Below are 24470 nucleotides of genomic sequence, written 5' to 3'. Positions count from 1 at the left end.
AGGGTATGGTGGTAATCAATCCCTCATTAAGTTAATTACCCAAATGAAAGAGGAGATGATGGTGGTGGGAATCACACCAGGTATTACAAAAGTGAATCTCTGTGACCCCAGAGATGTCAGGGTAAGGGGGGAGGGTGGTTTTGGGGTGTCTGGCTGTGGCAGGCAGGAGGGCTGATGGTGCCCCATTGCCAGCCCCTGCAGCCTGCACCTTTCTCCCCTGGGAAAGGAGGAGGGTGAGCAAGGTGGGTGTCTGCAGGAATGGAGGGGCTGCTGAGGGGGGGCTCTTCCCAACACACCCCCTTAAAACCTCGGTGTGCAAATACTGCAATTTTTGCAAACTCCTGGATTTAGGGCTGGAAAGAGCACTCTTTGGGGCTGCAGCAGGTACTGCCCCATAGGCTGAGAGAAGTCTGGGAGGGGTCAGCAGGGAGCACTTGCAGCCACTGGGTCCTGCCAACCTGGCAGGTGCACCCTTGTGCCAGGCTAAAATGGTCTGCTTTCCCCTTGGTTGGGAGCAGGGACATGAGACGAGCCTGCAGGGGGCTAAATTTGGCCTGTCCGGTGACTGAGCTCAGTCTGGGGAGCAGAGAGGTCAGATGAGGACAGTGGTGGGGGTGGAGTCTGCCTGTGGGACCCCCAAGCTGCCTGGCGTGAGGGGCAGCTGTGGGGTCAGCAGCTGCTGGCAAGAGCTCATTGTTCCAGGGATTACACTGATCCCCTCCAGCTGCCCTGCTGTGTGCTGAACCATTTCTGAGTCTTAAACAGGTTTTCCCTACTAAATTGGAGGTCTTCATGCCCACGGTGCAAGGGCCAAGTCAGTGTTTGCTTTGATCCCTAAAATCTCAGTTGGTCGGGGGGATTGTGTGACTTGTCCTGTGTGTGGTGGGAGACAAGATGCAAACTGGGGTTTAAAAGTTTCTTTTGAAATTGGAACTCTGCAAGGCAGCAGATTCAGAGCTACAATCCTGAACCTGCTCACTGTCCTTATGGCTTTGCAGACTTTCATTATGGTTTCCACTCTCTTGTCAGCATTGGGAGTCCTCCCTTAGCTGTACCTTAAAGGAAGCAGCTTTCATGGATTCAACTCTTTCTCCCAGAAGCCAAAACACAGCCTCTACCACACAGTCTTCAACTCACTAATTGTCCTCTTCTCCCAGGTGGTCTCTTGGTCCTGTTGGCAGCACAGGACCAAGTGATGCCTCTGCCCACGCACACTGGCACGCTTGCTGCTGGTTGCAGTGGCATCCTGATGGACCATGTTGGTCCTGGATGTGTGGCTGATCCCCACCTCCTCCTCCTCCTCCTCAGCCTTCACCACATAACCAGTTCTGCCCCATTGTGCAATGGCAGCCCCACCACCTCTCACCTTTGGCTCCACCAAATGGCAGCCCGGTGCCTTCGGAGCAGCGTTGTCACTGCGCCGCTACTGTCCCTTGTGGTGACATCCAACGTGTGACAGAGGTAATGGAGGCGTCACTCAAGAGCAGCCGCACCCGATGCATCTTTGGGTCTGACACCCACGTCCCCTGGCCTGACAGCACCCATGGGTGATGAAAGCCACGGGGCGTATCAGAATGAATCACTGGCTGGGCTTCATGCTGTGATTCCTCAGTGCCCCTGGCACTAGAAATGGTCTTTCCTAATACAAGAAGCTCTTACAGTGGAAATGAAGCCTTAGCAGGTCTCTGAGGCACCCTTGGCTCTGATCCTTTGGCAGCAGCTGGGTTTTTAAAAAATTATTATTAATTTTTTTTCCAGAGTATGATGGCAGTTCTCTGGGGCTTGGTACAGCTTGGGTGTGAGGTCACTGCAGTGATATGATGTTACTGGAGGTGCTGAGTCTATCCCATTTTGGGGATGGGATACCTCAACAGTGGGTATAGCTAACCAGCCTTGTTTGTTGCTAATCCACAGGGATTAGCTGGACGTCAACATTCATTAAGGTTTTGGTGGATCAGTTGAGTTGATTTGGGGTTTGGTAAGGAGAAATTATGAAGCAAGAAGAAATCCAGTACCACAGTAAGCAGCAGTGTGATTTTAGCCTTCCTCCATAAAGAAATGGGGCTCAAGAGGTCATGATCTGCACACAGATGCTTTTGGATCCCTGTGTTGTGTTTGGGTCAGTTAGGAGGTGGCCACCAAAAAGGGAAGAAATTCTTACAGAAATCATGGGAACAGCTCAGAAGTAAAGAGGGAACCTGTGGGGCTCAGGGCTGGGTGCCAGACCTTCTAGGGGCACATTTGGGGTGAACTGGTCCCTGGCAGAGGAGGGAGCCCAGCGGCCCCGCAGCAGCAGCACTTTGGGCAGGCACAGACAGCCGTGCGCTGGCCCCTCCTTCCTGCAGCCAGCTCTTTGCTGTGGAAAAGGCCGTTTTTCTCCTCAAAACAGTCCCTCGTGGGACAGGCGACGTTTGCTTCCTCTTCCCAGCAGAAGCGAAACCCTATCCTCGTCCTCAGCGCTCCGCTTGGGTTTCTCAAGGCTATTTCTGGCACTTGGCTCCTTTGCCTCCAGCGTTTCCACTCCCTCTCTCCATCTTTTTTTCCGCTCCTTCCCTCCTCCGCTGCCGTCGCCTCCCCGTGCCCTCGCCGAGTGTCCTCCCCACGGCCCCGCCGCCACGGCTGCTCCCCGAAATGGGCCACCAAGGCGGATTATTGCCATCGCTAATCTGCATTCGCCCTCCTCCCAGTCCTCCCCTGCTCCTCCCTTCTCCAAATCGCTGCTGTACGGCACCGGCACCGGTGTGCGGAGCCGCACGGGCTGACCGGCCACTCTGGGAGGGCCAGCGCCGGGAGAGCCACCGAGCCGGGACTGGCGTGAGTAGGGGGCTATGGTGGCCGGGGTGTCCCTGAGGTGGGAGGCTGGGTGGCTCTCCAGCCGGCTCTGCTGGCTGCATCTTCTTGGATTGTTTATTTTTTTCCATCCCTGCCCTTCCCGTGTCCTTCGAGAGCCGGGAAGCGCGTCTGCGGTGGGTCGGGGTGCTGGGGCTGATCCCCTGCCGGTCATACCCTGCGTGGCTTCTGCTCAGCAGGGAGATGCCGCTGGAGAACGGGGACACGGCGACGCAGAGGGGACAGCAGGTCAACGGTGAGGTCAGCGGGACCCCCCGGCTCAGGGGGATGAGGGATCCCCCGCACCGGGACACGACAGCGCCTGAAGGCAACAGGACAGAAGTGACAGCAGCGGGCTGGGAGCTGGGGCCAGCGCTGGGTGGCGAGGATGTGACCCCCGGGGGAACACCACAGCGAGCAGGGCAGCAGGAAGCCCTGATGACTGAGCTCTCGGAGCTGGTGCAGAAGGTGGTGAAGAGCAGCAGCTGGTGGGAGCGGCACGGCGTGGACATCAGCATCCTTGCCTGCAGCTTCCTCCTGCTCCCGGCAGGTAACTCGGCTCTGCCGCCCCAAATCACAGCCAGGGGGGTGGCGGGGGTCGCACTGCCTCCTCGTGACTGTTGCACTGCCGGAAGCCTGCTAGCCCCTATTAAGGCTGTAAGAAATACACAATTACCCCTTCACCCCATGACATGAGACACTCTGAGCTCAACAGAAACTCAAAGTAGGTGACAATGTCACCTGGGGTACACCCTGGGATGAGGGGACAGTGGCACCTGGGATGCAGCCTGGGGTGAGGGGATGGTGACAGCAGGGGTACAGAGGGGTTGAGGTCTGGGCACAGTGCAGGACAGGGGGGGATGTGTCCTATCTGTGCCCTACCATGGGACAGGGAAACCCTGGTGGTTTTGGTGGCAATGGCCACCAGAGTGGTGAGCAGGGAGACACAGTCGAGCGTGGATCTCCAGTGGCATGGTGGGAAAGCTTGGACCTTCCCTTCCTTTTGAACTCCTGGGGATGCTGAAATCCTGGCAGAGTCATGTCACTGGTGGGATCCCAGCCACAGTCATGGGGTGGGATTTGGCACCAGCAGTGCCCGGTGCCATTGTGACTGGAAGTGAACAAACCTTCAGTGTTTTGGTGAGCATGGATAGTCCATCCCTGAGGGCAGTGAGGAGGCAAACTCTCTGGCTTGGGTGGTAAATACTACAGCTGAAAAACAGGTTTAGGGCAGTGGCGTGTTTAGGTGTAGCAACACCTCCAGCCCAGCTCAGAGGGCCACAGGACATGTCCGTGGCCAAGCTCCTGCCCGGCTGGTTTCTCCACAGGGTTCCTGTGCCTGCGGTCAGCCCAGGCCATCCCTTTCCTGGTGGGTGTCCTCACCCTTGGCGTGGTGCATCACACCCTGACCGTCAAGGGCAGCCACCTGGCCAGTCACAACGCCTTGACCGAGTCCAAGTCCTGGAGCAAAGTCTGGGCCATCTTTTTCATTGAGGTGAGTGGGATATGGGTGATAACCCCCTAGAATTGCCTCATCAGCACCTTGGCATGGTGGGCAATGGTGGGAATGGTTTTCAGTGTTTATTAAAAAGTCCATTTCCAGATGGATGTGGAATCTGTGGGGTGCAGATCATCTCCCCTGGGTCCTTCCTTATGGTTCCAGAGAATCTCTCCTGGATTCCTCTCCCACAAGCCCAAGCCAGGCAGTGCCCATCCCAGGGGTCACAACTGTAAGCACCTCCTCTCCTTTCTCTTCCCTCTCAGCTCTGCTCAGCTTTCACAGTCGAGCAGGGCATCTACAACCATGTGAAGATCCACCATGGCTACACCAATGTCATTGGCCTGGGAGACTCCAGCACCTGGAAAATTCCTTTCCTGAACTGCTACGTCTACATGTTCATCGCACCTCTCGCAGTGCCCATCTTAACCCCTCTGGTTGCACTTGGTACGTATCCCAGCCACCCTGGGACAGGGTGGTGGGTGTGGGGAGCTTGTGACTGTCCAGGTCTCACTCCACCTAAGGGTCCTGTCTTGTTTGGAGGCATCACATTAACTACACCAGCCCATGGCAGGACACCAGGCTGCAGGAAAGGCAGGGAATGCTGCATGTGTCCCTGGGGACAGCATCTGCTGCATCTCCTTTCTTCTGGTTCTCAGAAAAAAATTTCACCTTTTCCTATGCTGGATGTTGAAAGCTCTGGCAAAAGCCACTGTGAGCCTCAATCACCCCAAATTTGCTCTCCTTGAACTCAGACCCTTGGCCATAGTGGGGTTCAGTGTCACATGTGGGTCTCAGGATGCTCAGAGCATTGCATGAGGTGTGTTTGTGTGTTGGGTGGAGGTGTGGGAGGGCTGTGGGGGCAGGGATGCAAAGAGCTCAGGAAGGCAAAGTGGTGTATCTGGGGAAATAATGGTGCCAGGAAACGATCAGGGAGAAGAGCCCAGAAAGCAGTAAGAGCCTGAGGAAGCAGCCCTCTAGGCTGCACAACCCAGCTCTGGGCAGCACCAACAGCATGGACAATGACTTGACAAGTTGTAAGAGATGCATCTAAATCCCCTGTGCGATGATGCACATCTGGATCAGCTGCCCTGGAGGGACTGTGGGACCCACCCCCAAAAACCCAGCAGGACTATGGGATTTGGGCCAGCCTGGAGGATGGTGGAAGGGAGATGACAGGATACAGCGGAATGGGTTGTAGGGTTATTGCCACATGGGGCAGCCTGGCTGATGGTGTAACAGTGGTGGCAGAGAAGCATCAGCACCTCTCCCACATGCTTTTCCTTTTGCAGGTTTGTTGAGGAATGTGGAGTGGAAAGCAGCTCTCCGGACTGTCTGTTGCATGTTCCTGGGTTTTTACTGCCATTACTGGCTGCTGCTCCATGTCTCGGGCTTCCAGTCACCGTGGTCTGCCCTGCTTTGCATGCTGCTCACCCGCTCCCTCCTGGCCCATCCCTACATCCACGTCAACATATTCCAGGTAGAGACCTGAAGCTCCTAGATATTGCAACAGTGCTGGAGACAGGCCAGCAAGCACCCCGTGCTGGTGACATAGCCCTGATGCTGCTGGCTGGAACTTATGTCACCTTAAGGCAAGCAGCCTCAGTTGTCACCTCCCTTGTGCTGATGTTGTCACCAGGAGGATCAGGCTGGTGGTCCTGGGTGAGAAGTGGTGGCCCTGGGAGAATGTCAGGCCACATGGGTGTAAAGTGCAGGAGGCTGTGGCTTGCAGGACTGGGAGGGTGTGTTTGAAGGTGTTGGTGCAGGTGGTGTTACAGGTCCTGGGATGAGGAGAGGCCTGTGGTTCAAAGTGTGGGTGTGTTGGGGGAACAGAGCCTGGGAGCTTCTTGGTGTCCATGGACAGACAAGCACGGGATGGAATGACTTTAGGGATAACCCCAGCTCTGGGGTTTTGCAGTCAAACCTCAAAGTATGGCTCAGCCTGGCTGGCCCCTTCATGCCCATGCACTGCCAGAGCTGCCATTGGTTCTGCTGGGAAGAGGCTGGGGAGGTGACAGGTGCCACAGGGTCCCCATCCTGCCTCTCCCACAGCACATCGGCCTCCCCATGTTTGCACCTGATCGCAAACCCAAGCGGATCCACCTCATGAGCCTGGGTGTCCTCAACCTGCCCCGCAACGCCCTCCTCGACTGGTCCTTCGGCCACTCGCTCATCAGCTGCCATGTGGAGCATCACCTCTTCCCCAGCCTCTCGGACAACATGTGCCTGAAGGTGGGGCAGTCCTGCAGGGTGGCTGAGAGCACTGGGAGGTGACATGGGGATGAGACCATCCATCTCCCCACCACCCCCTCTCCCCACTGCCAGACCTCTCTGTGCCGCATTCCCCCTGTGCTAGAGACCTCTCATTACTTTTTAATGGCCCCTAACCCACTTCCCTCCATCCCATTCCTGTTTCTCCTGGGTTTCACTTGTTCCAAATTCCAGCCCAAAGCAGCCTTCCAGGATCCTCCCAGCTCTTCTGCTGGGAAAGTATCCCAAGTGTTGCGCAGTCTGATTTTTGGTTCAACCAGCATCCTGGCAAACTTCCTATAATTTTGATCATGCCCTTACTTGTTGCTGTCAGGTGTGGAGTGTGTTCAGTGGGCTCTGAGCACTGCCCCAGCTCAAGGGAATCCCAAGGTAGGTCCATGTGCTGCCCTTTGGCACAGGATCACCACTTGTTTAATGCTGTGCACCCATTTTCAGTGCCCTTTGCTCGAGCTCACGGGGCTGGCAGGGCCTGTCTCCCACAAAGACATGTTGCAGAGAAGGGGGTAATTACATGGTGGCACCTCCCAGCTGTGCTGCCAAGCCAGCTGTGTGGGCACGTGGGGATAACTATGGGTGTGAGTGCTGAGCATGCGTGGTTGCCTCTCATTAGAGGCCTCATTAGAAGCGTCATCTCTTAATTCAGAGCTCTACAAAGGCAGTTTGCCAAGGTCAACTCCCTGCGTTGCTGCAAGTGGAAACCACCTTCCTCTTAATTTTCATGACAAAGATGTTATAGCTTGGTGCTGGCTTCTCCAGCCATGTTTTGGGCATGTGGGATGTGTTTTCTGGGCACCTTTCAGGGGTGCAGGCTGGGAACATTGTACAGACACCTGGGCATCCCACACAGAGGTGACATCACCTTTTCTTTTGCAGATCAAGCCCATTGTCTCCCAGTACCTGAAGCAGAAGAAGCTGCCCTACAATGAGGACACTTACAGCTCCAGGCTCTGGCTGTTCCTCCAGAGATACGAGGAGCTGATGGTCCATGCTCCTCCCATCACGGAGCTGGTGGGCATCCAGTGAGGATGGAGCCACAGGACTCAGGGGGGGCTTTCCCACGGGGACTCGCAGCAGGGATGGTTTTAGCAGGATTGGGGCCACACAGACCAACGCTTCCGTAAAGCCATCACATGGGAAACATCCCTCCCTGATGTCTTGCTTTGGGTGGAAAATGGTGCACAAAGACACTGCAGGAGGAGAGCCAGGCGGTGCAATACCGGGGGCAGAAGAATTGGACTCACTCACACTTATTCCCAGCCAGGACATAGTTTTATTCACTCTGCTTTCACGCTTGGGGAGAGGAAACCCCCTCTCTGTGGAGGATGTGGCACAGTGTCCGGGACCTCCAGAGCTGAGAACCACCAGGACCTGTAGGATGGAGCTGCAGCTGTGTGGCTGGAGCCTCAAGGAAGGGATGGATGGTGTGGAGGGGGTTGTGTCACTGCTGCTTGTGCTTTGCCTGACTTTGGGCTAAATCAGTCCTTTTAAGGAACAATGGTTTGGCAAATTTAGCCTTAACACTTTGAAGTGGATTTTCTTTGTTATTGGGTTTTGTTGCTGTAGCAAGTCATATGGGTATCCTGTGGTGCCTGAGACAGGGATAGGGGAAAGAGCCTCACCCCATGGTGGGTGTCTGTACTGGGGTGTCAGAGGTGACCCCAGACCTGGTCATTGCTATTACAGGGGAATAACCTGTCAGATGCAGGCAAGTGTCCAGGTCCTCGAAGACTTTCCCTATTTGGGGAGGGTGAACTCTGCCCACTGCACTGCTGCCAGGGGCTGGATGTTCATGTGGCTTGCTATCCCAGGCCTGCAAGACTGATGACAAAGTTCAACCCAGTGTCACAGTGGGGAGCTGGCAGCAGAAAGGGCAGCTGGCTAAAGTGGGACCAGTGTGGCTTTGCTCCCTGATTTGGGCTGTCCTCCCATTTGGGCTGGACACCCTCAGCTGGGATTTATAAGGCTCCCCATCTCAAATGTATCCCAAGGCTCAAGGATGCTCTGCCCTGGTCTTCGCCTGTGCCAAGGTGATGTTTGCAGCAGGCATTCCATGGTGTTTTCCCTCCTGTGGGCATCTCATGTCCCCTTCTCCACCACCAAGTACAGAGACATCCTGAGACCCACTGGAGAAGTGTCCTTGGGTGGCCACTGTGATGTGGGGCTGGATCTGGGGCAGCCATGGCATGGCCCTGTGTAACAGAACAGGGAAAACTGGCCCTGGATGTGTCCAGTGTGACCCCTTTGGCATCAGAATTGGGGAATTACTGATTTTTGCTGGGCTGGGGCCCAGGGGATGCTGATGGCCTGGTCTGGTGACATTGCCACCTCTATCTGGCCCCATGTGGGGTCATTGATCCAGGACATTGTGAAACATCCAAAGGGCAGATTCTCATTTAGGCAGGACTTAGGCTGGGTCTGTAGGTGGGGGAGAAGCTGGGGGGGTGTTGGATGGACCAAATGGCCCTAGAGCTCTTGTGGGTCACTCAGAGGTGCCCTCCTGCCCCCATGATTAACCTCTTAAATGAGCATCAGAGCTCAATGAAGGTAAATGTGCCAAGTTGATGGTGTTCCTGGCTCGGGGAGGAGGTGAGGGAGCATTAGAGGTGCTTTCGGTTCAGGCGGGGTAATCTCAGCCTCACGTGCTCCCGCTTGTGGGCACAAAATGCCCTTTCTCCTCTCCTACTGCAAAGGGATCAGTCCCAAAATGTTTCCAAGCACTGGTCGGAGCAACAGCCCTTTTCCCAGCTGGATTTCATGGATGTTATTTAACGCAGTGCCATCTAAAGGCAAGTGGTCGCAGGTCCTTCAGCCAACGGGAGGCGACCTGTGGTTTGGGAAATATATAATTAGTCCTTGTTAGAAGTGGCGGATACAGAAGTTAATGGGGGAAGGGAGAATTCTGGGGAAAAGGGTAGTTCTGACCCGTGCTCAGAACCTTCCAAGTTTAAACTCAGCTGTTCCTGTGGATGACATCTATGGTGATTTTTGGAGCCTTCAGTCTCGTCTCTCTGGGCTGGGCTGGGCTGGGCTGGGCTGGGCTGGGCTGAGAGTAGGGCTTGGAGCCGTCGGAAATCCCGGTCCTTGCCACAACGCCCCCGAGGGAGCGGGAGCAGACGGAGGCACAGGACCAGCTGCCGTTCTCAGCGTGCCTTTGCAGAAAGCCATCAGCCAATTTCCCAGACCATGAGAGAAACCGTGTGGGTTTTATGACCCGTATTACAACCACCTTCCAGCTGTAAAGACCTCTCGCTCGTAATTGCATTTTAAAAGCCCTGTCAGTGCTCTCCTGCGTGCTCTGGCACCTGCCCAACTCTTAAACATCTCTTGGACCCGCTGAGATGGTTTCCCTGACTGGTGCAATGTGCAGGGAGCTGAACCAAGGCAGGATGATGCTCCTGCACGGGAGGTGTGACCAGTTGCATCTGAAATGAGCTGAGTGATGGGGATTAAAGAGGCAATAAAGCAGCGATCATGGTGGAGGCTGGAAGCAGCAGTTTGCCTCTAATGTCTTATCCTTTATGGAGGGCATACTGTGGGTTTCTCCCAGCACGAGGCTGTACAAGTGGATACTTAAAATCAGTCTGAGCTTCGGTTTCCCTCGGCAGTTGATCTCTTTGGGCAATAACGGGACGCAGGCAATTAAAACAATTAACAGTGGGGATGATGGAGACGATGGTGATGCTGCTGCGGAACGGGCCGGGTACCTCGGAGGCCTCACCATTGAGAGCGGCGGCGCGAACAGCCGCAGCACGGCCGCTCCTTCCTCCCCTCTCTATGGTAGCGCTCGCTTCCGGACCTCCGCGCTGGGGACGGCGCCCCGCCATTGGCTGGGGATACAGGGGCGGGGCTTAGCGGTGGGTGAGGGGCGGGGTTATGGCACTCGAGGCGCTGTTCCGCCTCGCCATTGGTCTGCGGGGAGGAGGGGCGGGGCCTACGCGCTGAGGGGCGGGGCCTGGCGGCGGCGCCGGCAGCGGGTCTGGGGGACACGTGTTGGGGACCGGGTGGGGGTACCGGGCCCTGAGGGCTGCGAGAACCGTGTCCCGCACGCCTCTGCTCCATCCTTGGGCGACTGAAAGGCTCGGGGCCCCTCGGGCCGCGATCAGGGCCCCTCGGGAGCGCAGGGCCGGGGGTCTCGGTGCTGGCGCTCTGGGGCAGGTGACACCCCCCGATCCCCTCCGGTCCCACCGGCCCCGGCCCGGCCGTAAGCGCCAAGGCCGCCGGCCCTGACCTCGGGGCGTTTCCGCGTCCCCGGGGCCGGTACATAAAGCCCGGCCCCGCTCCGCTTCGGCTGCGGCGATGGCAGCGGGACGAGCCCCGCTGGGTGGGTGCCGCGCTCCGGGGAAGGGCTGTGGTGGCCCCTGGCAGGTGGCAGCTCGCGGGACCTCACGCCTGCCCTGTCCTTCTCCCCCGCAGGGCTGCGGCGGTGGCTGTCCTCGCCCGCCCCGGCTCCGCGGGTCTGCGTGGTGGGCAGCGGCCCCGCCGGCTTCTACACGGCTCAGCACATCCTCAAGGTACCGGATTTGGCCGCGGGTGAGGGCAGAAACCTGCGGCTGGGGGAGGCATCTCGGTGCTGCCTGGCTCACAGTGGGCTTGGGAGGTGGGTTGTTGGGGTCCCGGCCCCACTCCAGCCAGATCTGTGTTATTTGGGTCTGCTTGGGGCAGCCCAGACACCACAGTGTCCTCCTGGGCCCCTTTGGGGTAGGTACTGCTGCCCCCATCCCTGCCTTGCACCTGGGCCATCCACACCAGATCCACGTTGGTTGCCATGAGTTCATCCCAAGTGATTTTTCTAGAATCAAAGCAGCAGACATCTGCCTCGGAGCTGTTGTCACCCAGCAGAAATGACATTTAACCGTGTGTTGGAGTGGATGTGTGGGACCTGCTCTCCTCCCTCCTCCTCATCCAGCTGAATTAAGACACGTGGGTGATGCTTTACTTGCTGTCTGCAAACCTCAGTGCTCTGGGCAGTCAGGTCTGCTGGGAAGTGAGACCTGAGCACAGAGCTGGGCTGCTGGCACCCACCAGAGATGCAGCAGCTTAACCCTGTCATTAAACCATGCTGTGTTGTCTCTGGTATGTGTTGGAAAATAGCTGTTACTAAGCCTCAGGGACAAATTTCAGGGCTGCTTAATCTCCAGGAAGAGGCTGACTCAAAATACAAGATAACAAAAGCCTTGCAGCCAAACATCTGTCTAAAATTCCGACCCTGATGTGACTCAGCCCAGGGGATCTCAGGGCATGAGCATCTCTGCTGGAGGCTGGTAGATGTCTGGAAGGTTCACCAGCACCCAGGGTGCTGAACTGGGTGCTTCCCAGGCTCTTTTGATCAGCCCCCTGGGTACTGGATAGTCACCAGGTTAGTGTGGAAGACAAGCTGAGGGGTGGATAGGGCAATGGAGCCCTCAGGAGCTGTTCTTGATGGTGATTGGGATCATTTTGTGATCTGAGTAACAGATACAGCATCATCCTGTGCATGGAAAAGGCTGTTTGTGGCTGTGGGATCTTGGTGCAGCCCTCCCTCCTGCCCTGTGTTTCCCCCAGCAGCAGATGAGTGTTGCCAGGCTCCTGTGCCCCCTCTGTCCTCATCCCCTGACTGTGACTTTCTTTTCCCACAGCACCACGGCGGGGCCCAGGTGGACATCTATGAGAAGCTGCCTGTTCCCTTTGGGCTCGTCCGTTTTGGGGTGGCCCCAGACCACCCTGAAGTGAAGGTTTGTGCTCCCTCCCCTTGCCCATGTGGTGAAATGTGATGATGATGTGGAGCTGTCACATTTGGAGAAGTCCATATCTCCTCCTGGTCCGTGCTGAGGCCACGGCAGGGTGATATGGGATGCCTGGGATGTTGGGTGTCTGGGTCCAAAACAGAGGCTTGTGATGAGAAGTGTTGATCCCAGTGCTGGTCAGCCTGGCCTAGAGTAAGGCCAAGAAACATGGATGGGCTTTTTTGTACCTGGACACTTTATACCAGCAGGATCTTGCCTGCTCGTTGTTGCTGCTGTTTGCCCTTCCTTTGGGAACACTCAGACCTGCTGTTGGGAGTGATGGAACTGGGCTGTAGGTGCCTAGCCCTGGGCAAGGAAAAGCCAAGGATTTCACAACCATTTTCCTTTGCCTGGCAGTGAGTTGTACTCAGAGGTATCCGCTGTGTCTGAGCTGGGGCAGAGGTGGTTGGAGGGGTAAGACACAAGAGATCCAGACACGGGAGATACGCAGCAATATCTTGCAATGGTTTCCTCTAATCCCTGGAGATCTTGAGACCAAAATGCCTGGACCCCTTTGGGCTGAGAAAGGAGGAGTAGATCTAACAGATGTGAGTTTGGGACAGTGGAATCTGTGCTGTCTCCTGGCTGAGGCCAGCTGGAGCTGCAGTGGGAGCTGCAGTGTGTAGCCCAAATTACTCAGAAAAAAGGCTCTGGATGCCATCCTGCCTTCATCTTTTCTTGAGGAAGCAAGTTTCAGGAAGAGTTAAGATGAGAGGCTGGCAGTGGGGATCTGGCAGGCAACACCCTGGATGGAAGGATATGTTGGTTGGGGTTCCCTTGCAAGCCTCACCTTTGGGAAGTTTTCCCTTGCAGTGGTGTTTATTCCAAGGGGCTGAAGGCACTGAAAGGATCCTGTCCTCACCAGGGTAGTGGAAAAAAATGGATTTTTCTTTCCACAAAGGACAGTGGAGAGAGTGTCAAGTCACAGCTATGCTTATCTCCCTGTGAGTTATCTTTGGCTGTTGGCAGATAAGAGTCTCAGAATAACCAACTGGGCAAGGGGGAAAAGCATCTCAAGGCTGGAGAGGATGGGAACAGGAATCTCCTGTCAGCAGCAGGCCTTGGCCCTGGCTGTGGCTCAGACTTAACTCCAGGTCTCTGCTCTCTGCAGAATGTGATCAACACCTTCACGCAGACGGCGCGCTCGGAGCGCTGTGCCTACTACGGGAATGTCACCGTGGGAAGGGACGTCACGGTGCCGGAGCTGCGGCAGGCGTACCACGCCGTGGTGCTGGTGGGTACCTGTGCTGCCAGAAATCACAAAGGTCTGCAGAGTTATTACCTACTGGGATCTCAGGAAGAGGGTCTGGATGAGACATTTCTGGGTGCCTTATTACCATAGGAACTCCTCCCAGCTTTGGGACAGCTCCGATGCTCCAAAGCTTGTCCAAAGCCCTTGCAGGAGCACGTACTTAAACATGGCAGGTCTCTGAAACCTCTTCCCTGTGATGGCAAATGCCTGTTTCAGCCCAGCACAGATTTGCTCAGTCCTCAGCTTGTCCTCTGCTTTGCCCTAGAGAGGTCAAGTTTGGCTCTGGAGCCCAGGGGGATGGGATGGATAAAGCCCCTGTGCTTGGGCTGTGTTCAGCCCCTCCATTGACTATCCCAGCCTTTGGGAAGAGCTGGCAGCTGTGCAGTGTCCCTGGCAGCAGCTGGAAGGGGAGATTTTTGTTTTGGTACCAGGCCCTGTACATGGGAACATCTCTGACTGTGTCTGCTCCCTCCTCAGAGTTATGGTGCTGAAGACAACCGGGTCCTGGGGATCCCAGGGGAGAACCTCTCTGGTGTTTATTCGGCCCGAGCGTTCGTGGGCTGGTACAATGGACTGCCCGAGAACTGGGATGTGAGTACAGCCACATGCTTCCCTGCCCTTCCTCCCATCCTTCTTCCCATCCCAATGCAGACATTCAGCTCCAGATTAAGTCCTGAAAGGCCTGCAATTGGAAAAGATTAGCAGGAGCCATGTTAAATCCTTCTTAGATGGTAGAAATATGAACAATTTGCACATCAGTGAGAGAGGATTAGCTGTCTCTGTACGTTGGCAGCATATTTTGGCTGGGCCAGATGGGAAGTTGGAGGGGAGATGCTCTGCATCCTGAGGAGGCTTTTTGGCCAAGACAGCTCTTGCTCCCAGATACACCATTGCTGGAGGAGTGGGGAGAGGGATCAGCCAAGGACGTCTGTGTTGCTGTGTCTGCTTGGGGTGGAGCCTGGTGTGGTGTTTCCCCATCTGCATCACCTCTTTTTGGAGCAAAGAGGGCTGGAAGGGAATTTGGGTGGTGGGAACAGGTCTGAGGGGCTGTACATCATGGAGGCATTGTGGATTCACTCACAGCTGGATCTTTCTCTACTCACAGCTGAAGCCTGACCTGAGCTGTGAGACAGCACTGATTCTGGGTCATGGCAACGTGGCACTGGACATTGCCCGGATCCTCCTGTCCCCACTGCAACTCCTCAGGGTGAGTGATGGATGCTCTGCACCATGGAGGCAGCCCAGGGCCCAGATCCTCCCCCTGCTGGAGTTCCCACCCTTCTCAGCACAACCTCAGACTCCTCTGTCTGGGTTCTTTCCCAGGGAAGTCTGTTGCCTCTCAGGTGCACCCATGGACTCACAGTCTCTAGGGAGTGATCCAAGGCTGTGACCATACCTTGGATAATGCTGCAGAGCTGTCTGGATTGCTCTGCTGATGTCCAAAAAGTTGGAAATTGAGCTTCATCCCTTCTTTTTCTATGAGAAGCAAAGGAGGAGCCACTTGCCCTCCTCCACTAACAAACTGGAAGCTTCTCTTGGGATTTTTTTTTTAATGCTGCAGCTGTGGGCAGCAGCCCGGTTTCTGCTGGTGTTACTGGGCACACTGGTGGCTGGTCCAAGCTGATGGGCTTCTCTTCTATAGACAGCTGGGGGCTGGTGTACTCCAGCTGCTCCCTATAGCTGCTACCCCAGATGTTGGCAGCAAAGGCTTTCCCTCCTGGAGAAATGCCATGAGGTTTGTTACAGCTGTGCAACAACTGCCTGTGTTAACATCTAAATTAAATTAAAAAAAAACAAAACCAAACTTGGAGGCACTGGAACCAGGGGCTGAAACCAGCTGGTAGCAGTGCTGCAAAGGACATGGCACTGGAAATGAGTGCCAGTGTGGTCAGGCAGTGTCCTGTTAGGAATATTGGTCTGGAATGGTTTATCCTGTTGTCCCTCCAATCATATTTTCTCTGGAAAAGATCTGGCAGTCTATATATAGATACACACATGACTGAGACAGAGCACAGGGTTGCTGCAAGGTGTCAGTGCCAGGTGAGCCCAGGCCATGCTTGTGCTGCAGCTGCCTGGGGCAGGCAGGTGGTGATTTGAGCTGTGGTTTGCAGCGGTTTTCATCCACAGCCTGTATACCCTGAGCTGGGAAGTCACCCAACAGCATCTGCAGGCACCTCACAATCAGGATCATTGGAAGGCTTTGCTCTGTTAGCCCCAAGGTGAACCTGCCTGGGTGGATCCCCCGAGGCAGTCTCACGGGGTGCTGGCTCGTTACCTCTGGTGCATTATGGCCTCGGAAAGAACATTCAGTGATGAGGGACCAGCTGTGCAAATAGCTCTGTGCAAAGGGAGATGACTTGTTTTCTGTCCTCTCCCAGGCTCTCTGCATGCACAGCCAGCTTTTCTGCTGATTTTTCACCTTCAGAGGCTGTGCCTTCCCCCCAGCTCCCTCCAGATCTGCCCTCATCCCACTCTCCTGAATCTGTTTTGCAGAAGACAGACATCACTGACAGCTCCCTGGCAGCTCTTGCCTGCAGCAAGGTGAAGCGTGTCTGGCTGGTCGGGAGGAGGGGACCTCTCCAAGTTGCTTTCACTATCAAGGTGAGGCTTGGGGTGCTGCAGGGCAGGTGTATCCCAGCAATGAGCCCCAGACTGGCCATCCCAGGAGAAGGAAGGTGATTTGGGGATGGGTGTGGAACCCAGGCATCCTCCTTCCTGCACCCATTTCCTGACTTCTAGCCCAGACTGCTGGGGAAGAGTGCCTGGGGCTGTTGGGTGACCTCTGTGCTGGAGGTAACATCTTCCTGCCCACAATTCCCAGGAGCTGCGGGAGATGATAAACCTGCCTGGTGCCAGAGCTGTCCTGAACCCTGCTGACTTCACAGGCCTCGAAAATGCTGTTAAAGGTGAGGGAGGTGTGTCACGCTCCTCCAGACAGGGACTCACCTTCACAGGTGAGCACCCAGGAGTGACCTGGAGATGCTTGGAATAAGCATTAGAGAAACTGCTGTTCTGTACTTAATGCCCAGGGCATCAAAACCTGGTGACCATGGTGCGTCTCCTCCTCAGAGTGCTGGGAGGCACCAACACAAGGGAACAGCCTGTTTCTCTGTTTGTGCAGCCATTTTGCTGTGTGGAAGCAGTGGTTACTCTCTGAGTGATGAGAGCATGAGGTTCAGGAGGGCTGAGGGAACCTTGCAGGGCAGATCCCAAGGCTATTGATTTAAGAGAGCTAAAAAAGAAAACACTGAGTTCAAGGGTGTCCAGAGACCTGCTCTTCTCCACAGGCTGCTGCCTCTGAGCATCAGCAAGACAGGAAAATTGCAGGCTTTGATTTGTGTGTCCCACTGGCCTGAAGCCTCAGGGGCTCTTCTAGTCACTTTGACTTGCAGTTTGTCATCTCAAAGGCGTTGGGCTCCCATTGACATGACAGACTCACATAGCAACACTGCCTTGATGTGGCCTTGGCTCTGTGCTGTGTGCCATGGGGCTTTTGCTGATTCCTGTCGTGAAGATCTCTCTTTTCTTCTTAGATGCTCCCAGGCCCCGGAAGCGACTGACTGAGTTGATGATCAAAACAGCCCTGGAGAAGCCAGTGGAGGTGCAGGCAACAGCAGGAGAGGCAGCAGCCCCCCGGGAGTGGAGGCTGAAGTTCCAGCGCAGCCCTCAGGAAGTGCTGCCCACCCCTGACGGGAGGAGAGCAAGGGGAGTCCGTATGGCTGTGACCCACCTGGAGGTACGGGCTCAGGGGGGCTGGTATGGCCCTGGGAAGCTTGCAGGGATGGAGCAGGACACTGTTGCACCCCTCATGAATCTCTCCAAGGACCAATTTGTATTTCTATCTGCTTGGGGAATCTGGTACCACCACGAGCCTCTCCCCTTCCAAAGGGAGCTCTTTCCATGCTGTTTTGGGAAATACCCAGGGACCAAAGATGCCAAAGGGGACTCGAGGAGACTGTAGCTCTTCGGGGGTGACTTTGGTGGTCAGCAGCCTCTTCCTCTTTCTCCCAGGGCTCAGGTGACTCTGCCAGAGCCATCCCCACTGGAGATGTGGAGGAGCTGGAGTGTGGGCTGGTGCTTAGCAGCATCGGGTACCGGAGCCTGCCACTGGACCCATCCGTGCCCTTTGACACCCAGCGTGGCATCATCCCCAACAGCTCGGGCAGAGTGGAGGGTGTCCCAGGTCTGTATCCATAGGGATCTGCATGGGACATGTCAATCATGGTTGGTGGATTAGGAGCTTTGGGGTGGGAAGCTCTGCTCACCAAGGGCATGGATGCAAGGTGGTTGCACACCTTGGAGAGTGGAAACTGAGAAAATGACCAGCCTCTACCAGGGGTTAAGAGCTGGCCCATCCCCAGCTCATATTAGGATATCTGGTTTTTGCACACTGTGGGTTTGGATCCTGTTACTAAAGCGACACAGTCTGTATGACTGCTTAGTGCCTGTGTGCAGGTGCACAAATTCCTGTGACAGAACCATCCCAGTGGGGAACAGGGCAAGGACTTGCAGCCAGGAGGGTCCATGGCCATGTGCTGACCTGAGCCTGGCTGCTTTGTGTGCTCTTGCAGGTCTGTACTGCAGCGGGTGGGTGAAGAGAGGACCCACGGGCGTGATCATCACCACCATGAATGACAGCTTTGACACTGCCCAGTCTGTGCTGGAGGATCTGCAGGGGGGTGTGCTGGACATGTCCCCTTCCAGAGAAGGCTTTGGGGCTGTGGAGAGCATCCTGCGCAGCCGAGGTCAGTGCAGGGTGGGTGAGCTGCTGTAGCAGCCAGCAGGAAGGTACAGTGCAGGCAAACTCCTCCTGCATCTGGGTATTCTGGGGCAGTGAGTCCTGCAAGCCACTTATGGGAGCAGAGTCTGAACCATGGGAATGTGTTTTGCTGCTGTTTCAATGTTCCAAAGCCCAGGGAGAGCAGGACTTGAATTCCCTCAGACTGTGTCATTGCTAAGGTTAATGACCACTTTCTGGGAAGGGCCATTAAAAGCAGCACAGACCTTGGGTAAAATGTCACTGTCAGCTGCTGAGACAGTGAGCTATTGCTCTTGAGTGGTTTTCCTAGTAATCCTTCCAAGCAAGTTAGGGGAAAGATTAAAATGCCCAGGAGAGTAATTTGCTGTAGCTGTGTTTAAAGACATTCAATTAAAGTGTGTGTGTGTGTTTTGCCTCTTAAACTGGCTGAGGCTTAACAGCAAACTTGGAAGGATTTTGTCCCCTGAGGTGGTTCCGTGCTCGCCGTTGTTACGGCTCGCAAAGGTCTGACTGATCCAAGTTGACTGGAACCTGCCCTCCCTCTCCTCACAGCATTAGAAATTATTTCTCCTTTGTGAGATTGAGGTCAGAAAAGGGCAGGTTTGCTGGTACATCAGGTCCCTGCCAATGGGGAGGTGAGGCTGAGCTTGTTTTCACCTGGTTAAGTCCTCTCTCCCATCTGTCGCCATCCCCCCAGGGGTCCGTCCTGTTTCCTTCTCGGACTGGGAGAAGATAGATGCTGCTGAAGTGGCAAGAGGCAAAGCTGCTGGCAAACCCCGAGAGAAGATCGTGGATCCTGTGGAGATGCTGCAGCTGATCGGGCACTAGGGCAGCAGGGGTGGGAATGTGGCACTGCTCCAGTGGTACCGACCTGGGGCAACACCAGCAGGTCATGAGCAGAGCCTGGGAGCACAGGGCTTGTGCCCAGGGCTGGTGACTGCTCTGGAGAGGTGTGTGACACTGAGGCCTCTCTGGTAAAATGAACTCTGGGTTCCCAATGTGAATGTCTCAAGACAGGAGGCTGCTGGCTGGCCCTGCATCCCTGCAGCTGGCTGCCATTCCTGGGGGTGACTCCTGTCCTTTGTGTCCTTGACTCACGCAGTGCAGGTGTGGGGAGGTGTGTGTGCATCTGAAGAAGTCCTACCAGCCACTTTCCCCAGGGCAAGTCTCCTGGAGAAGCTTCCCTGTGCCATGCTGCCTCTCCTTTAAGCCACAAGCCAAATGGCTTTGTTGCCTTGTAATTTATGCCAGAGGCATCTTTTAATAATAATCATTTTTTAAATAAAACCTTCCAGGGAAGCCAGATTGGACCTGCTGCTTGAGTCTGGCTTTTTTGTCTGTGACTGCCTTAACCTGGGAGCTGCCAGCCCAGCTCCACAGCTCCTGTGACATGTCCCAAAGCAGGGCAGCTCCACACAGGGAGGGACTGCATGCTCTCCAATTGTTGTGAGCTCTGTGCAGGCAGAAAAGGGCATTAATTTGCTTTCTGCCTCCCCCAGTTAAACCCTGGCAGAGCCTGGGTGCTGTCTGATGGGGTGGATTGGGATAACAAGCCTGTAATTGCCTTATTCCAGATCATGAGGGATCCTGTGTCCATCAGTACCTGCCAGCACTGACTGGTGCAAACAGTGCCTTGAGCCCTTTCACTCTGTTCACTGGTGGGGTTATTTTTTTGGCCTGTGTGTTTCGAAGCTTATTAAATGCTTCTCTTAGCCCAGATTGCCTACGGTGACGGTGTCAGGTTTTAAGCCAGATTACAAGCCGTGAGCTGTAATCTCCTCTTTATCCGTGGCGCAGAGGCAGCGTCAGAGGGGCCCCTTCCCTGGCTGTCCCCAACTCCCCCCCCTGCTCTCTGCCAGACTGGAACCCCTCCTCTCTGCCCTGTGTAAATGGTGACAGTGGCTCTGTGATGGAGGCAGAGGGTAAATTGAGCCAGGGCAGCCATCAATGGTTTGTCCACACACAAATTCCGTCTCAGCCCAGTTCTCTCCCACAGCAGACGACTTGCCCAAGGGGCACTGTACTCGAACCCCACCTCTGTCCCAGCCTTAAGGAAGGAAGATCTCTGACTTGTATTTTTTCCTTTTTTTTCTCCCATACATTTCTATTTAAATCTCATTTGCAAGCTCATTAAGAAACTCGGGAAATGTGATACTGGGAACTCGTACGCAAACGAGCAATAAAGCTTTTGTGGAACAGCTGCTTGTTGTGATGTGGCTCTCCTTACGTCTCATGGCTGATGCAGCCTTAATGCTGAACTCTTGAGCAGGAGATTACATCAGCTCTGGGTTTTGAGATGAATCAGAGCTTTGGGAGGGGGGTATGGAGGTGAGGGGGCTGCACCCAGTGCAGGGAGCAGCTATGTGGGTTGGCAGCCCAGAGAGAAACAGGATGGCAAAGTGGTTGTTGTGGCTGCATCAACTCTGAAGGTTTTGGGAAGAGGTGATCCAGCTGCTCCCCAGGGGTTTCTTCCATGTTGCCTGGAATGTTGATGTCAGGGTGCTTTTGTCGCTGTGATAAAGGCCCCTGTGCTCCTGCTGAGCATGATGAACGGCTGCTCCCAAACTGAGGATGCTTCAGGGTAGTTTTTGGGCACTGATAACAGATTAAGGGGAGTGTCTGTCCTTGCTGAGCTGAATGACCTTGCTCAACCCTGAACTTGGCCAAGGCCCTGGGATTAATGCTGCGCTGTGGGAAAACCATGGGATGGTGAAGGTCAGCGAAGGGCAGGGATGGGGGACTGAGCCTTATGGGCAGAAGAAGGACCACTGCGATCATATAAATCATTATTCAGTACCTCCCTTCCTCTGCTGCCTGTGCCCCCAGGGGTCCCAGCCAGGTGTCCTGCTGCCTCCTGCCTCCCTGCTCTCCATTCTTGTCTCGAGGGACCGAGATGTGTCTGGTTTTCCCGGGAAGGTCTTTGTCCCCGGCCCGTGTCGTTAGGTGGCGCTGGGAGGCCGTACCGGGGAGCGGAGATGCTGAGCGAGGACGGAGGGGTGACCTGGCACCCCCGGGGCTGGGGGGTCCCAGCAATCCTGCTGCCTGCCTGGTCTCCAGGCAGCCGGGGGAGACCCCTCACAGGCTCCTGCTCACATTCGGATTTCGCTCCAGGTATGTCCCCACTGTGGTGGTCCAAGGGGACAGGGGGGCAGCCCTGCCAGGCAACTACCCACCCCTTCGCTCTCTGCTCTCCTGAGCTGCCAGAGGAGCTGCTCCAAGGCCGTTTTCCGACACAGATAAGGAGCTGGGAAGGAGATGTTGTGAGTGACACCTGATTCCTGTTGGAAAGAGGCCTGAAATGCTGAAAAGTCGCTGCCAGCTTTTCATGTAGACTGCCCTGCTCGGATGAGTTATGGCTCAGCTTAGCTTTAATGAGGCTGCACAAAGCTGGTGGAGGTCAGCATCTGGTAAGCAATGGCCCCGAGAGCAGCTGGACATGCTGCACGGTGCTTTCATGAGACATCCTGCCCCACATTCTCCTTGCTGTTGTGCTGCTCTGCAAGGCAGCCAGGCTGGACGTGGGACAGAGAGCTCATCACACTGTGGGGTGATAGCAGAGTTTCAGTGGAGTCTTTGCAACCTCCTCTTGCTGCTTTGCTCTGCTGTGCCTCAGTTTTCCTGGTCTGAAGACTGTGCAGACAAGCTCTTCGCTGCCCTGGGGCTCCTGCCTTGGAGTAATCCAGGGGAGTAGTAAGTCTGATACACCCCAGAAGCTCCTGTTGATGGTGTATTTTCCAGTTACTCCCAGAAGACAAGTGCAGAGCTCCCACTGGATTCGCTACTAGGCTGCTTGCTGAACTTGGCCTTTTCCATCGTGCCCTTATAGAGCCCATGAAATGGGAGGTTTCCTGTGCTCTGCAATAAGGGAAAAACCAGTGTGAATTGGATCTCTGGCCCGGCAGTGAGGGGCTGTGTCGCTGTTTAAAAGCCAGCTCACGCGACCAGAAAAATGGTTGAAAAGGCTTTTCCCCAGCGTGGCTAACACACGATTTTCCAGCCCCGTCCCCGGAGTTGGTGCGGCGCAGAGGCGGTGTCCGGCTTTGCGCCGTCCCCGCGCCGCGTGAATCACCGAATTGCGGCACCCGCTGCCGGGGGCCCGGGCGAGTCCGTCTGCGCCGGGGCTTCGCTGGGAACAGATGGCTCGGAGAGTGCTGACCTCAGCGTTCTGGCTTAGCACGGCATCGGCCCCTGACTCTGCCCACCCTTACCACTTGCTCTTCCAAGCATATCTTCTCATACCTTGTGTGCTCTTCCCTCTAGATCCATCCCCAGTCCCAGACAGGGATGGAGAACAGGTTGGGTACCAATGTCTGGGTCACTGGAGCGGGTTATGAGCTCCACTGTGCCCAGGGAGCCACTTTCCTCCTGCCACAATATAACCCCTTCATCCCAAGTGCATCTTTGGTTCCAGATCCACCAGAGACTCATGGTTGCCACTCCAAGTCTTAGACATCCCACCTTCCTGGGGTCCTGCACTCACCAAAGTATTGATGGTGGTTGGAGGGCTGTGCTGGGGTAGGAAGTGGTGCTGCAAGTCGAGAGGTTTTCCCTCTACTTGGGATGAGTTACTTTGGAAACTGGGACTGCATGAGCCCAAGGTCAAGAGGGGAGAAGGAGTGAAGGAGATGTAAACTCCCAGCAGTTGCTTCCAGGACTTATTTAGGGATATGACAGTGGCAAATAAAGTTGTTGGAGGGTGATGGCTGGTTACACCCCAGAAAGAAGCATCTTCCTCCCTTCCTGGGTAATTTCCATTTCCACAGCTTTGTCTGCCTCATCCCCAACATCCAGGGCAGCCCTGCAGGCACACACCACCCCAGAGGGAGGAATTATTCCCACAGGGATAAAACCATCCTTGTTTATTTTTGTTCCTTAATTATTGCGAGGGTAGGACATGGTGACAGCAGAGCTGAGCTGTGCCAGATTGGAGCTGTGCCTGATCTATGCCAGGTGTGCACCAAGCACAGCATCATCCCCATGGTCTCTGTCCCACCCTTCTCCTTGCTCCACTCTCTGCCTTGATTGTTTTTATGGCTGCTGGGATTGAAGATACCAGACAGCTCCATGTGGTTGTGAAAGCACCAAAACCCTGAATTCCCTATGGGATGGAGCAGGCAGGGGAGGTGGGGATGGTGGGGTGGCCCTGGGAGCTGAAGGCGGCACAGGGAGGGAGAAGAAGGTCTACACCTGTGTTTACTTCTTAAATGAGACCGAGGGGACAGGGACAGGTGGGTGCCCAAAAGCAGGAGCAGCTGGGCTCAGACCTTCATGATTTTTGGCCAGACTTCTGGGAAACGGAAGGTTGGCAGCCAACAGACAGGATGGGGATGGATGCAGGACCAGGAAAAGGGCAGGATTAGGACTGGGTGTAGGTCAAATTTCAGGAGTCACAAGTGTGACCTGCAAGATTCAGGTCTGGCAGAGGAACCTTCAGGCCTGGTGCTGGGTTTGTCGTGTTCAGCATCAGATGCCATTAGCGGGATGCAGATGTCTGTGGGAAGCAGGCCCGTTTGTGTCACTCAGATGCCACCCTGCCTTTCCAGGGACAGCTCTGGCTTTGTGCTGACAGTGCACAGACCCAGGTCCTCTCCTTCCCAAAGTCCTGGTTTAGGGCACACATGGGTTAAAAAACCCTCAGCTGATTTTTCTCCTGCAAACAGGAGGTTGACGCTGGATCTCACTCTGCAGAGCTGGTGTTGGCCTGGATGGATTTGTGCAAAGCTGGACTAGCATCAGGCTCCCAACAGAGCCCTTCCACATTCCCCTCTCTCCCCTGGCCTGGCTGCCAGCAGGCTCTTCCCTGCAGGAGGTGGCTGCACACCAGGAGCTGTTGGAGCGCGGCACCTTGCATTTATCAACCTGCTTACAGAGCCTCCTGCAAGAGAAGGTGCCAGGGAAAGGTAACGAGGCGATGGAGAAACTGGCTGAGCTCCCTTTTGTCAGGGCTGTGCTATGTTTGAGGGTCCAGCTGGGATACTGATGGTCCTGCTCTGGGGCACCATCACAGCGGTGGGAAGGAGGAAGATGAAGGTGCAAAAGGCAACTTTGTTCTTGTGTTATCCCCACCCAGCCCAGAAAGTAAAGAGGGCACAGCATCCT

The 24470-nt window shown here is 55.3% G+C and overlaps 2 protein-coding genes across 5 annotated transcripts; both read left to right on the top strand.

The window, feature by feature from the left end:
- Window positions 1–1629: 1629 nt before the first annotated feature.
- FADS6 (fatty acid desaturase 6) lies at window positions 1630–8116 on the top strand. Of its 3 annotated transcripts, none has more exons than XM_071573603.1 (8): window positions 1630–1681; window positions 2688–2814; window positions 3030–3379; window positions 4158–4324; window positions 4594–4774; window positions 5620–5807; window positions 6380–6559; window positions 7472–8116. In XM_071573603.1, the coding sequence occupies exons 1-8, from the start codon at window positions 1630–1632 to the stop codon at window positions 7619–7621; spliced, it is 1395 nt and encodes a 464-aa protein (XP_071429704.1). In that variant the 3' UTR covers window positions 7622–8116. The 3 variants fall into 3 exon arrangements, with proteins under 3 accessions (XP_071429704.1, XP_071429703.1, XP_071429705.1); XM_071573602.1 differs by having other exon boundaries at window positions 3027–3379; XM_071573604.1 differs by lacking the exon at window positions 1630–1681 and having other exon boundaries at window positions 2624–2814; window positions 3027–3379.
- A 91-nt stretch (window positions 8117–8207) lies between these two features.
- On the top strand, window positions 8208–20572 carry FDXR (ferredoxin reductase). 2 transcript variants are annotated; one of them, XM_071573600.1, is made up of 12 exons: window positions 8208–9384; window positions 11012–11109; window positions 12214–12309; window positions 13472–13594; window positions 14090–14203; window positions 14718–14819; window positions 16106–16213; window positions 16434–16518; window positions 17146–17348; window positions 17624–17795; window positions 18184–18357; window positions 19069–20572. In XM_071573600.1, exons 1-12 carry the CDS (start codon window positions 9261–9263, stop codon window positions 19197–19199), a joined length of 1530 nt encoding a protein of 509 aa, XP_071429701.1. In that variant the 5' UTR covers window positions 8208–9260; the 3' UTR covers window positions 19200–20572. The 2 variants fall into 2 exon arrangements, with proteins under 2 accessions (XP_071429701.1, XP_071429702.1); XM_071573601.1 differs by lacking the exon at window positions 8208–9384 and adding an exon at window positions 10568–10919.
- Window positions 20573–24470: the final 3898 nt, after the last annotated feature.

Source organism: Pithys albifrons, chromosome 19, assembly GCF_047495875.1.
Source record: "Pithys albifrons albifrons isolate INPA30051 chromosome 19, PitAlb_v1, whole genome shotgun sequence".
Lineage (NCBI taxonomy): Eukaryota > Metazoa > Chordata > Aves > Passeriformes > Thamnophilidae > Pithys > Pithys albifrons.
The sequence above is the reverse complement of the archived record's forward strand: the minus strand, read 5'-3'. Positions and strand labels throughout refer to the sequence as shown.

Bases quoted from the DNA above. Each gene is read 5' to 3' on its own strand.
- FADS6 (XM_071573602.1), top strand. From the start codon at position 1,630: ATGGTCTTTCCTAATACAAGAAGCTCTTACAGTGGAAATGAAGCCTTA. The intron at 1,682-2,687 runs GTCTCTGAGGCA...CCCTCCTCCCAG, and splicing joins TGGAAATGAAGCCTTAGCAG to TCCTCCCCTGCTCCTCCCTT. The intron at 6,560-7,471 runs GTGGGGCAGTCC...TTTCTTTTGCAG, and splicing joins CGGACAACATGTGCCTGAAG to ATCAAGCCCATTGTCTCCCA.
- FDXR (XM_071573600.1), top strand. From the start codon at position 9,261: ATGCCCTTTCTCCTCTCCTACTGCAAAGGGATCAGTCCCAAAATGTTT. The intron at 11,110-12,213 runs GTACCGGATTTG...CTTTTCCCACAG, and splicing joins CGGCTCAGCACATCCTCAAG to CACCACGGCGGGGCCCAGGT. The intron at 16,214-16,433 runs GTGAGGCTTGGG...CACAATTCCCAG, and splicing joins AAGTTGCTTTCACTATCAAG to GAGCTGCGGGAGATGATAAA.